Source organism: Scylla paramamosain, chromosome 16 (genome assembly GCF_035594125.1).
Source record: "Scylla paramamosain isolate STU-SP2022 chromosome 16, ASM3559412v1, whole genome shotgun sequence".
NCBI classification, from domain to species: Eukaryota; Metazoa; Arthropoda; class Malacostraca; order Decapoda; family Portunidae; genus Scylla; species Scylla paramamosain.
The window spans coordinates 9,755,626-9,770,000 of record NC_087166.1 but is presented as its reverse complement, the minus strand read 5'-3'; the positions used below and the strand labels follow the sequence as shown (position 1 = coordinate 9,770,000).

At 40.5% G+C, this 14,375-nt stretch overlaps 1 protein-coding gene across 6 annotated transcripts in view; it reads right to left on the bottom strand.

Moving 5' to 3' along the window:
• Positions 1-13,778, bottom strand: part of LOC135107986 (solute carrier family 12 member 3-like) — a 103,831-nt gene extending 90,053 nt beyond the window's left edge. For 4 of the 6 annotated variants that reach the window (XM_064018492.1, XM_064018494.1, XM_064018495.1 and 1 more), the window contains exon 1: positions 13,470-13,778. In XM_064018492.1, the coding sequence (XP_063874562.1) occupies positions 13,470-13,748 (279 nt within the window). In that variant the 5' untranslated portion in view covers positions 13,749-13,778. Of the gene's footprint in view, positions 1-5,332; positions 5,693-13,469 lie in introns of those variants that run through there. The other 2 variants (XM_064018497.1, XM_064018493.1) reach the window with 2 other exon arrangements.
• Between the last annotated feature and the right edge of the window lie 597 nt (positions 13,779-14,375).

The window sequence follows — 14,375 nt, the reverse complement described above, 5'->3', positions numbered from 1 at the left end:
TAATAAAAAAAATGCCCACTGAAATGCCAGTCCCTAAAAGGGTCAAAGCAGTGGTCAAAAATTGGTGGATAAGTGTCTTGAAACCTCCCTCTTGAAGGAATTCAAGTCATAGGAAGGTGGAAATACAGAAGCAGGCAAGGAGTTCCAGAGTTTACCAGAGAAAGGGATGAATGATTGAGAATACTGGTTAACTCTTGCGTTAGAGAGGTGGACAGAATAGGAGTGAGAGAAAGAAGAAAGTCTTGTGCAGCGAGGCCGCGGAAGGAGGGGAGGCATGCAGTTAGCAAGATCAGAAGAGCAGTTAGCATGAAAATAGCGGTAGAAGACAGCAAGAGATGCAACATTGCGGCGGTGAGAGAGAGGCTGAAGACAGTCAGTTAGAGGAGAGGAGTTGATGAGACGAAAAGCTTTTGATTCCACCCTGTCTAGAACAGCAGTATGAGTGGAACCCCCCAGACATGTGAAGCATACTCCATACATGGACGGATAAGGCCCTTGTACAGAGTTAGCAGCTGGGGGGGTGAGAAAAACTGGCGGAGACGTCTCAGAACACCTAACTTCATAGAAGCCGTTTTAGCTAGAGATGAGATGTGAAGTTTCCAGTTCAGATTATAAGTAAAGGACAGACCGAGGATGTTCAGTGTAGAAGAGGGGGACAGTTGAGTGTCATTGAAGAAGAGGGGATAGTTGTCTGGAAGATTGTGTCGAGTTGATAGATGGAGGAATTGAGTTTTTGAGGCATTGAACAATACCAAGTTTGCTCTGCCCCAATCAGAAATTTTAGAAAGATCAGAAGTCAGGCGTTCTGTGGCTTCCCTGCGTGATATGTTTACCTCCTGAAGGGTTGGACGTCTATGAAAAGACGTGGAAAAGTGCAGGGTGGTATCATCAGCATAGGAGTGGATAGGACAAGAAGTTTGGTTTAGAAGATCATTAATGAATAATAAGAAGAGAGTGGGTGACAGGACAGAACCCTGAGGAACACCACAGTTAATAGATTTAGGAGAAGAACAGTGACCGTCTACCACAGCAGCAATAGAACGGTCAGAAAGGAAACTTGAGATGAAGTTACAGAGAGAAGGATAGAAACCGTAGGAGGGTAGTTTGGAAATCAAAGCTTTGTGCCAGACTCTATCAAAGGCTTTTGATATGTCCAAGGCAACAGCAAAAGTTTCACCAAAGTCTCTAAAAGAGGATGACCAAGACTCAGTAAGGAAAGCCAGAAGATCACCAGTAGAGCGTCCTTGACGGAACCCATACTGGCGATCAGATAGAAGGTTGTGAAGTGATAGATGTTTAAGAATCTTCCTGTTGAGGATAGATTCAAAAACTTTAGATAAGCAGGAAATTAAAGCAATAGGACGGTAGTTTGAGGGATTAGAGCGGTCACCCTTTTTAGGAACAGGTTGAATGTAGGCAAACTTCCAGCAAGAAGGAAACTTAAAACACTGTCTCTCTCTCTCTCTCTCTCTCTCTCTCTCTCTCTCTCTCTCTCTCTCTCTCTCTCTCTCTCTCTCTCTCTCTCTCAAAGGCTACAGAGATGATTTGTCGGGTTCTCAATGTATTTTTTCCTGATATATGATGCTGAGTCTTTGGCAAACTATCACTGGAATCATAGAAGCACCCCTAAGAACCCAAACCTTCACATGAAGTCCGTTAAAATGTAAAATCCTTATTACACTACCACTGGAATCACAGAACGCCTAAAACTTCCACTCGTCCGTTAAATGCAAAGATCACACACAGAGACGTTAAAGAATAAGTGATGCGAGGCTAGCAGTGAGGGAAGAATGAGAGTAGGAGTAAAATTAGAATGAGGTTAAGAGTGAGGTGACGATAAGAGTAGAAGTGAAGAAAACTATCACCCTGATGCTTTGGCCAGTGTACAGTTAATGAATAGAATATGGAAATATGGCGAGGAGGAGAAGGAGGAGGAGAATGCTGCCAGTCATCGCTTAACAAATTGAAATCAAACAACGTACATCTCTCTTTTAATACTTGATTTCTCTTACTGCTTATTTAGATATAGCGAAAGAGAGAAAGAGACTCACACACACACACACACATAGAAATTTCTTACTTTCACTCCTCTCTCTTTTCTCTCTTCTTTTTCTAACCATTCTTAATTCATCCCAACGTTGTTTTTTCATGCATAAGAGAGTGCCGCGCATCACCACACATCTATCTCACTGTATATATTGACGCGGATATTGTTTACTGAATGAAGACACGCGAGTTTTTATCTCATCTCTTTTATCAACTTCACCTCTCAACTTTCCCACAAACAAAAGAAAAACGGAGGATGCAACCTACACAGTCTACACTTGCGCAAATATACAGGCCAGGAGAATGTACACGCCTAGACATAAAGGGAACAAAATATTCACTTCTAAACTTGCACAAATTTACAGACCAGGGAATATACACGTAGCCCATACAGAAAGAAAACATTTACTCCTACACACATACATACATACATACATACATACATACAACTTGCAGCATAATCTGGAGTCAAGTACCCATCCATTCTGCAAACAGTGTCATGTCGTGTGCCTCAAGTGTCCACATAAGACTGACTGACAACCTACGTAGCCTCGTTCTCTCGCCCTTATTGCAAGAAAAAAAGAAAAAAGAAAAAAAAATACTACACTTGTAACTTTCAGATTTTTTTACTTCTTTTTTTTTTTCTCTCTCTCTCTCTCTCTTACTCAGTCACTTTGAAGAATAAGCGCAGTCCAAGTTTTACGACCTTCTCCTTTCAAATATTTAAACACTAAGACACTAACTAGTAAGGCGTAAACTTAACTGATATTACTAAACATCTTTGCCTCGCGTTGGTGAAAGGTAAGGCATGACTGAGACACGATTAGTTTTTAAAAGAAGAATACGACAGCTTTAGTGTTCAGTTAAATCATGTACTTTAAAGACAAGAGCCACTTCGGTACCGTCAAAAAAGCAGAGTAAATGTAAAAGAATGTCAAGGGTAGAGCTAAGTTGATCTAGAGGGTAAAAGTAAAGGATTCGTGTGAGGTTAAGGTTAAAGTTAAGATGTCCAACGGTTTACCTAATTGAAAGTCACATCAATATAAATTTCAGAAGTAAATAAAGTCAATTTCTGGAGCGTGTCAAGGTGAAAGTTAAGTACGTAGATGTACTAGATTAGAATAGAATGTTAAGACTTCTGAGTTGTCGAAGATATAAAAGGTTTGTTAGAGATGAGAGCAATAGCGTCGCAAGTTCTCTCTCTCTCTCTCTCTCTCTCTCTCTCTCTCTCTCTCTCTCTCTCTCTCTCTCTCTCTCTCTCTCTCATCCTAATATTTGAAAGCTAATAAAGAATGCAAAGGAAATGTTTCTCTCTCTCTCTCTCTCTCTCTCTCTCTCTCTCTCTCTCTCTCTCTCTCTCTCTCTCTCTCTCTCTCTCTCTCTCAATACGTGCGCTTTCACCTCCCTACAATATTAAAACTATTCTTTTCATTGTTCCATATTACTCTCTCTCTCTCTCTCTCTCTCTCTCTCTCTCTCTCTCTCTCTCTCTCTCTCTCTCTCTCTCTCTCCCCATTATCAACACTCAATGACCGATAATTACTAAACTACTTATAGACTCAATGAATAGTAAGATAAATCAACTAATACACCAGAAGGGAAGTGTACCAGTAGTAGTAGTAGTAGTAGTAGTAGTAGTAGTAGTAGTAGTAGTAGTAGTAGTAGTAGTAGTAGTAGTAGTAGTGCAAATAACTGGCCAATCAACTGATCTAACTCCCCTCTCTCCTCCTCCTCCTCCTCCTCCTCACTCCGATCCAGTACCTCTCTCCCTTGCTCGCCGCGCGGACACCACCACCACCACCACCACCACCATCACCACCATAACACTTCGCCCTTGTTCAATTATTAATCCTCCCATATCCTGAGTAGCCTGTCATACATTCCACGTCTCTTCTATAAGAATTATTATCAAGAATTTCCTCTCTCTCTCTCTCTCTCTCTGTTATCTTTATCACTTACCGCCTTCGTTAAGATAAGAAATAAAGGAATAACGGAAGCAAAGGACACAAAGCGTAGTTCATATGTTATTTCTTTAGTGTGTTGCTGGTGTAAAAGGACTAATATAAACGAGTAACCTAAAGGAGTAACAAAGGAGTAAATACGAGGATAAAGTGCAAAGGAGTGGTATATTAGAGTGACCTAAAGGAGTAATGTTCGGTGATACGGTGCAAGTAAATTACTACAGTAAAGGAATATTGGTAATGATCACTCACGGCTCACCTCTTCCTGCTAGGATGCATGTAAAGGAATAAATATAAATGAATAAAACAACGGCTCACTTTTTTTGTTCCCTTGAGTTATGAAATAAATGAGATTTGCAAAGGAGTATTACATATGATAACCCGGAATCTCATCCTTTACCCTCCTTAGTAATGATGCAAGTGAAAAAAAAAAAAAAGGATTAATATAAATTATAATCTGCTGTCCTTTTTCTCCCTGAATGCGTTATGATGCAGTGTACAGGAGTAACTAATATAAATGACAACCTGACGTGCAATTCTTAGTTCCTTTAGGTTATAACGCCAGTAAAGGAGTAACATTTATTATATCACTAATTTTCCTTTCCCTTAGCTAGTTCTGAAGCAAAGTAAAGGACTCATCAACATAAGCGACTAACTATCAGCATGTATTCCCCTTCGCTCACAATACGAGTAAAGGACTAAAATAAATGATAATCCAACTCAAAGTTAAGAGTAACATGAATGACCAACTGACTTCCAATATTTACTCCCCTTAGGTTATAAATAAAGGAACAATAACCTTTATAAATAGCCACATGACGTCTACATTTACATGCCCTGTCACAAGTAAAGGACTAACCTTAAACTACCGCCTTAACATAAATCTACCTCCCCTCGGTCATAAGACAAATAAAGGACTCACTAACATATAAATGAACACCACGTGTCCAGCACCTACCCCTTGTCTGTCACCACACAAGCAAAGGACTAAAATGTGACAACCCACCGCTAACGTTTTCTTCCCTCAGCGAGATACGAAGCAAAGTAAGGGACTCGCATAAATGTGGACTAACATAAGTGACCAACGCCCAGTACTTAGTTCCCTTGAATTATGGAGCAAAGGAATAACTGACAAAACTGATAAACATAATATTTCCTTCCCTTCGGTCGTAACGCAAGTAAAGGACTCAACATCAAATATTCAGTTCCCTTGACTTGTAACGCAAAATAAAGCACTATATAACAAAAACACCGACCTAACACACAAAATCCCTCTGGTCAGCACACACACGGGCGCACCTGACACACCTGCAGCTGGCGCTCACCTGGTTCTCCCTCAGCGTGTTGTGGTGCAGGTCGTCGAGTGTCGGGCGCGCAGATCCGTCGACGATAGAGTCAAGATTCCTGTAGTGGGACTCCTTGGGCAGCGCCTCGCGGGTCAGATAGTGGCGCAGGGACTTCTGGTAGCGCGTCTCGTACACACTGTTGGAGTGGCTGTGCGTGGTGTGGAGATGGCTGTCCATGCCATCCAGCCCGGAGGCCACTTGGATGTGGGACGCCGAGTCCAACTCAATAGTATCTGCTTCCCCCGCGCTCATGGTTCCTACTGGTGGCAGACGACAGCGTGGCCCGTATTTATAACCTCATGTGTTCCAGTAATGCCGCCCGGCACGAGGACTTGTTTATTCCGCAATATCTATGTATCTTAGAGACCTCCGTCTCTGTATTTTATGAAATTTGTTACGTAACGGTGAATACGCAACGATTCGTATGTGTCAGAATCCATGGGATGATTGCGTTTCCATGGAAAAATGATTTGTTTACATGTCCCATCCTGCTGCCCGCCACACCTCATTGCTCTTCTAAAATGTACTGCAAGGAATCTATTCATGCATAAACTACATGTCATGTTCATTCTTTTTATAATTTTTGTTGTTGTTGTTGTTGTTGAAATAAGCAAACACTCAATAGTTTTTCTATTACTACCAATTGGTTTGAGGCGAGCGAGGACTGGCAGTCAAGGCGAGAACATGGTGTTGCCCACTTACGAGCAAGTATTTAATACGGATGTCTGTCCTGTCCTAAGAAGTTAAAAGAGAAAACGTCCTCTCTCTCTCTCTCTCTCTCTCTCTCTCTCTCTCTCTCTCTCTCTCTCTCTCTCTCTCTCTCTCTCTCTCTCCTTTTAAATTTAATTGGATCACGTGTTAAGGTTTCATTTTTTATAAGTACATACAGTACGTGTGATTCTCTCTCTCTCTCTCTCTCTCTCTCTCTCTCTCTCTCTCTCTCTCTCTCTCTCTCTCTCTCTCTCTCTCTCTCTCTCTCTCCTTTCTATTCCCGGTTCATTAATTAAATTTTCGGCATGTGACTCAACTCGCTCAATATTCAAATCCCGTGACATTTGATCAACATTGTAAATATATTCGTTTATCTTTCCTTTTATCCTCTCTCTCTCTCTCTCTCTCTCTCTCTCTCTCTCTCTCTCTCTCTCTCTCTCTCTCTCTCTCTCTCTCTCTCTCTCTTATTTTTATTATAAATCTTAATATGTACTAGCTTATTTTTATATTTTCTTACTACAATAATAATAACAATAATAATAATAATAATAATAATAATAATAATAATAATAATAATAATAATAATAATACCACCAACACCACCACCACCACCACCACCAAGACCAACAACAGCAACAACAATGACAACAAAAATAACCATGAATTCTTATAAACAAGTAACATTCTGAGAAGAGAGAGAGAGAGAGAGAGAGAGAGAGAGAGAGAGAAGAGAGAGAGAGAGAGAGAGAGAGAAAGGATGGAGCATTGTAAGAACTGGAAAAAAGTGGCTCATTCCGGTCCAGCAACAAAGAAAACTTGACTAATTCTAAGTATATAATAGTTCTCGCCTCATGAGTACCAAGTGGAAAAGAAAACGAAGCTAAGGTGAAGCTTAAAGAAAACGAGAGTGAAGGCAAGAGATAAGCGAGAGAGAGAGAGAGAGAGAGAGAGAGAGAGGAGAGAGAGAGAGAGAGAGAGAGAGAGAGAGAGAGAGAGAGAGAGAGAGAGAGAGAGAGAGATTTTGTTGTCATTTAATTAGTTCACTAGTTTACCTGTCAATCTGTCTATCTCTATTTATCTGTCTATCTATCATCTATCTATCTATCTATTTATTTATCTATCTATCTTTATATTCTTAAATCATAACGTACAACAAAAACAAGAACAAGTATAAGAGGAAAAAAACAAAACAAAAAAGCAAGAGGAAGAGGAGGAGGACGAGCAGGAGGAGGAAGGAATGTAAAAGCAAGAGGAAAAAAAGAACAAGAACAGGACCAAGAATACGAACAAGAAGTACAACAACAACATTACCAACAACAACAACAACAACAACAACAACAACAACATTCCATAGATAACAAAATAACGATAATATAACATCCACCCAATCCAAAACCCCCCCCAAACCCCCCTCAACCCCCCTTAAGAGTAAACATAGAAGTGAAGATAAGTAACAAGTATGTGTGTGTGTGTGTGTGTGTGTGTGTGTGTGTGTGTGTGTGTGTGTCGGTAATCAGTTCTGAGACACCTAAATTTAATGAGATCAGTTTATGTAAGTAAAGATGAGATCGGGGCATCTTCAACAGGTAGGAGGAGGAAGAGGAGGAGGAGGAGGAAGAGGAGGAGGAGGAGGAGGAGGAGGAGGAGGAGGAGGAGGAGGGAGGAGAGGAGGAGGAGGGTTTAACTGAAGAGGCAAGATAGTTGGTTACTGGAGAGGGAGGGACATGGAGAAGTAAAGAGAGAAAGAGAGAGAGGGAGGAAGAGAGAGAAGTAAGTTAGAGAGAGAAAAGATAGTAAGGAAGAACAGTTTTCTCATCCTTTCTCTCTCTTCATCTTCTCTGCCTCTGTCTCTCTATTTCTCTCTTCACCTGTTTCATTTCTCTATCTTTTTTTCACACATAACATCATCCTTCTTTTTTTATCTTATCTCTATCTCTCTATAGTCTCCCTCCCTCTTTATCAACACTCCACTTCTCTCTTCACTCACATCATCTCCCCTTTTCTTTTCTCCATGCCTCTCTCTGCCTCGCTGTTTAGTCTTCCTCCCTCGTTCCCTTCTCTCTGTCTAGTCTCCCTCCCTCCTTCTCTCTATCAACACTCCTTCACTTCTTGCCTCTTCAGTCGCCCGCTATCTTCTTAAGTCGGTATTTCCAAAGCAACGTTAAGCATTTCAACAACTACTGATTTCTAAGCGGACATTTTTGCTAAGGGTTGTCAAGGATAAATGTATCTCTCTTATCGTTCGTATGCATAGACGCTATTCTTCTCTGGTGTGTCTCTTACAAGGACAGTGGGTATGTGTGGGTGTATGAGAGAGAGAGAGAAAGATTTCATGCGTAGATGTGTGGCAGGAAATTTCTCTCTCTCTCTCGCTCTCCCTCTCTCTCTCTCTCTCTCTCTCTCTCTCTCTCTCTCTCTCTCTCTCTCTCTCTCTCTCTTTCTCTCTTTCTCTCTCTCTCTTGACTCGCGGAAGTTTGTTGGCGGAAGAAGTAGTGGTGTCTCGTAACCCTGGGAGGCGATGCATGAACTCCTTGTTGTGTGTGTGTGCGTGCGTGCGTGCGTGCGTGTGTGTGTGTGTGTGTGTGTGTGTGTGTGTGTGTGTGTGTGTGTGTGTGTGTGTGTGTGTGTGTGTGTGTGTGTGTGTATCTATTTAAACATCGAGACAGGAAGACCATTCAGGAAAAGTTTTGGAATAATTTTGTGCTATGATAATAATAGTAATAGTATTAATAATAGTAATAATAATAATAATAATAATGATAATAATAATAATAATAATAATAATAATAATAAGAAGAAGAAGAAGAAGAAGAAGAAGAAGAAGAAGAAGAAGAAGAAGAAGAAGAAAAAGAAAGATATTTTTATGTGTGCGTGATTATGTTGAAACAAGACACCAGAGAGAGAGAGAGAGAGAGAGAGAGAGAGAGAGAGAGAGAGAGAGAGAGAGAGAGAGAGAGAGAGAGAGAGAGAGAGAGCATAATATCCGCTGTGTGACGCTGCCTGTCATGATGTGTTCTCTTCCACGAAGGCAAGTTTTCTTCAGTCAGTCATGTCCGCTACAGATGTCGAGGGAGGAATGTCGAGAAGAAACAAGATACGGAATTGTTAAGAAAGTTACATACAAAAAAGAAAATTAAGAATGCTACTGTAGAAAACGAAAAATGTTAACAACGTTATTGTAGAGGAAGAAAAGAAAATTTGTTATGAATCTTAATGTAAAAAAAAAGTTGCCATTGATGTTAATGTAAAAAAAAAATAAATAAAGACAAATTTTCATTAGTGTTACTGTAGAGAAAGAAAAGAAAATTTGTTATGAATCTTAATGTAAAAAAAAAAATTGTCATTGATGTTAATGCAAAAAAAAAGTTAAAGACAAATTTTCATTAGTGTTAATGTAGAGAAAGAAAAGAAAATTTGTTACGAATGCCACTGTAATAAAAGAAACCCGTTATGAATATTACTGTTGAAAAAGAAAAGCAATTTTTTTTTTTTTTTTTTTATGTAGGAAGCACACTGGCCAAGGGCAACAAAAATCCAATAAAAAAAATATGCCCACTGTAATGCCAATCCCATAAAAGGGTCAAAGCAGTGGTCAAAAATTGGTGGATAAGTGTCTTGAAACCTCCCTCTTGAAGGAATTCAAGTCATAGGAAGGTGGAAATACAGAAGCAGGCAGGGAGTTCCAGAGTTTACCAGAGAAAGGGATGAATGATTGAGAATACTGGTTAACTCTTGCGTTAGAGAGGTGGACAGAATAGGGGTGAGAGAAAGAAGAAAGTCTTATGCAGCGAGGCCGCGGAAGGAGGGGAGGCATGCAGTTAGCAAGATCAGAAGAGCAGTTAGCATGAAAATAGCGGTAGAAGACAGCTAGATATGCAACATTGCGGCGGTGAGAGAGAGGCTGAAGACAGTCAGTTAGAGGAGAGGAGTTGATGAGACGAAAAGCTTTTGATTCCACCCTGTCTAGAAGAGAATGATACCGCAGAAAAGAAAATTAAGAATATTACTGTAGAGAAAGAAAAGAAAAATTTGTTATAACTGTTATCGTAGAGAAAGAAAAGAAAGGTTACTGCAGATGGAGTGGACATGGGATGGATCAGTAAGGCAGGTTAGGTGGGTGGAGACTTAAAGTTTAGTGTTCAATAGGAGTTTTACCCAGTCACAGGAAAATCACAGCCTTCATCAGTTCGTGAGGTGGGAGCTGGCACATCTTGCTACTGAATATATGGGGCTGGACTGGCACAGGTTAATATACGGGGCTGGACTGGCACAGGTTAATATATGGGGCTGGACTGGCACAGGTTAATATATGGGGCTGGACTGGCACATGTTAATATATGGGACTGGACTGGCACAGGTTAATGTATGGGGCTGGACTGGCACAGGTTAATATATGGGGCTGGACTGGCACAGGTTAATATACGGGGCTGGACTGGCACAGGTTAATATATGGGGCTGGACTGGCACATGTTAATATATGGGACTGGACTGGTAGAGGTTAATGTATGGGGCTGGACTGGCACAGGGTAGTATATGGGGCTGGACTGGCACAGGTTAATATTTGGGGCTGGGACTGGCAGAGGTTAATATATGAAACAGGACTAGCAAAGGTTTTACTGCAGCCGACTGTACATCTTCACTTTTTTTCTCATCTTTCTAAGCCTCACTCATTTGTATAGTGTTGCGTATACCTATAGAAGTGATGTAAGCTGTACTCATTTCCGTTGGATTCCCTCAAGCAGTAAACTGGATAGGTCAAGAAATAACGGGTTCAAGCTTGATAAGCTTAGATTTAAGAGGTGAGATAGAAAGCATCTGTTTCTTAAATGGTGGTAAAAGAATGGTATGGACTCAGTAATAGGGTTGAGTTATGACGTCTGCTCAGATCGCCGCTACCTCTCCCGCCGAGAAACTAAAGTAGGAGAGGGCTCCATATCATTTGCACAAAGGTTCGTATCCCTCAATTTCTTTTTTTTTTTTTCTTTAATTCTAAAAGCCTCATGCTAATTTATTGGGAATCACCACCTGAGTCTGTATCTTCAAACGTGTCTCATGCTGTTGTGGTTTTCAAAGCTGCCTTCATTCATCTTTAGTTGTTGAGGCCATATTCTCCTAAAGTCTCTCATATCATTGAGTTTTTTTTTTTTTTTTTTTTCTTAAGGTGCTTTCATTACTCTATTGGTAGCTTGACAAGGATTCTGCAACATCAGTAAGAATGTCTGAGAACCCAACCAATCATCTCTGAGATCACTAAAAAGATTCTTTATGAAATCCCAAAACCGCTTCAAAATACAGATCACAGTCTTGCCGACACACTGCAAACGCAAGAATAATATAAAGAGATGAATAAAATGAAATAAATAAGTAAGAAGTAAATGAATAAATATAATGAATAAATATAATGTATGGAGGTGTTTGGGTCACGTAAAAACTTCACTTTTGCATCGGAACTCAAGCAGCGGGGTTACAGCAGACAGCAACAACACAGTCATGTAATATACTTTTATTTGAATTCCACTCAAGTAAATTTCATCCAAAAAGATTTCTCCCGCAGAACATTTCACCCAAGATCATTTTCAACGGTTTTCTCTTAACCTAACCTAAATCAGCATAACCTTACCCAACCTAACCACACTTGATATAACATAACAGAATCCAACAATGCATCTTTATCTCATTAGCAAGATTAATTAGTAAGATAACATAATATTGCAGAACGTAACATAAAATGACACAACACAAAATAACATCAACTTAACATTGCATTACATAACGTAACAACATAGCATAACACATAACACATAACATAACATAACATAACACAGCACAGCACAGCACAGCACAGCATAACATAAACATAACATAAACACAAAACACAACACAACACGGCATAGCATAACAAACACATCACAACACAGGCTGTCACTTAACTGAGCAAATCTAAACGGGAAATTTTTCGGCTGCAACGTTCATAAAAAAAAATAAATAAATAAATACCCTATAAATAAAAAAAAAAAAAAAAACAAGATAATAGGTAACATTTCACACACTAATCACCGTAAGGACTTGTAAACATCCTGGCATCCTTGAGTATCACGTGACAGCGAGTATCCTTGACAGAGGCACCGCCATAGCAACACGCTACTCATAAACCCTTACGTCATTTTCACTAATTCAGAAAACGCTTTGCTCTCTCACCACGACTATTTTCAAAGGCCACAGAAATGATTCGCCGGATTCTCAAGAGTGTTTCTCCAGTTAATAATGTAGAAATCTGTCACTAGAGCCATAAAAAGCGCCGTTAAAAATCCGTGGAACTTCAACTAGAGACTTTTAAGACTAGTGGCGGCGCGGCACACAAGTGTTTCAGAATGTGGTCTTAACATGAAGCAATTTGCTCTTTTGTCTAATGAACGGAAAAATAAGACTGTACATTTTTGTTTTACTTATCTATTCATATATTTATTTATCTTATGTGTTTTTATCAGTTATCATCATACTTTATTTATCTATTTTCTAGTTTTTCTTTATTTACGTATTTAGTTGGGAAAAGAAGAATACTTTTGGTAATGAACGCTTTTGATTGTTATTACCTCAAGATTTTCTCTCCCTTTACCTAACACACACACACACACACACACACACACACACACACACACAAGAACCATAACGGAAGTTGCAAGAAGCCAGTAGGCCTACACGTGGCAGTCCCTAAATAAAACTGACCTACATACATACATACACCTGTCATGCACTTCCATAAATAACCTACCGACGTCCAACGGTCTGACTTCACAACCCTTCCTTCGCCAAGAATAAATGTAGGAGAGTAAGATATAGGGCAAAGTGCGAAGTTAAGTTAGGTTAGGTTAGGTTCACATTTGATTAGGTTAAGTTAGGTTAGGTTAGGGTAGGTTAGGTTAGGTTAGGTTAGGTAAGGTTAGGTTAGGTTAGGTTAGGTTAGGTTAGGGTAGGTTAGGTTAGATCAGGTTAGGTAAGGTTAGGTTAAGGTAGGTTAGGTTAGGTTAGGGTAGGTTAGGTTAGGTTAGGGTAGGTTAGGTTCATGTTCAGTTACGTTAGGTTAAGTTATGTTTATGTGTTGGCCAGGCGCGCATACTACATCTCTCTCTCTCGTTAGGTTAGGTCAGGTCAGACTAGGTTAGGTCAGGTCAGGTTGGGTTCATGTTGTTTGAATTTGTGTTAGGTTAGGTTAGGTTCACGTATTGTCAGTCTATGTTCTATCCTTGGGTCGCCGGTCAGAACCCTACCTCTCTCTCTCTCTCTCTCTCTCTCTCTCTCTCTCTCTCTCTCACTCTCTCTCTCTCTCTCTCTCTCTCTCTCTCTCTCTCTCTCTCTCTCTCTCATTAGGTTAGGTTAGGTTAAGGTCGCCGGGTGAGCATCCTACCTCTCTCTCGTTGACAGTGTTCTGGTGCAGCTCGTCGATGGTGGGCCTTTGGTATCCAACCACAGATTCGAGGTTGCGGTAATGGGCCTCACTGGGCAGCGTTTCCCTCGTCAGATAGTTGCGCAGGGACCTCTGATACCTGGTCTCGTAAACATTGTAAGTTGTATCCGGGGAGAGGTGGCTGCTTCCATCCCCTCCAGAGGTACTCCCGCCCGGCGATACCTGCAGCCCACCTAACGAAGTCTCCGTCGTACCTGTCTCCTTCGCCTTCCCGGACATTGTTGCGACTGGCGACTCACGGTAGCGTTGCCTCTATAAATAATCACGGGTTGTTCATTGAGATACGACCCGTCTGCTCGTCAGGTTGCCAGATTTCCTTAGATGTCCCTGCGAGCGATGACTTAAACGCCCTAAAAACTACCCTAGATATTGAATTTTAGACAGGGATATAGATTTAAGTGAAGAACTAGAAGGCGTATTATTTTTTCATTAATTCTAGCTGTTTATTATAAGTTTAAGGTGGAAATATGAACCTACACTAGCTTTCTTTTTTTTTTTTGGAAGTGATGCTACAACGCACGCCTCAACCTTCTCACTAGGGTAAAAGATACCGGGAAATCTTTAACGCTCTTACAGAGAAAGAAATTTGCATACTACAACGCACGCCTCAACCTCCTCACAAGGGAAAAGACACCAGGAAATCCTCAGTACCCTTGTAGAGAAAGAAATGTGAATGCGTGATGCTAAAACGCACGCCTCAACCTCCTCACTAGGGAAAAAACACCGGTAAATCCTCAACACCCTTAAAGAGAACTGACCGAGGGGACGCGTGGGAGAGGAATTAATTTGAGTACGTAAGATTATTGAAGAAAGTGTGTCATGTTTTGTGGGCTTCTGTTTTGTGAG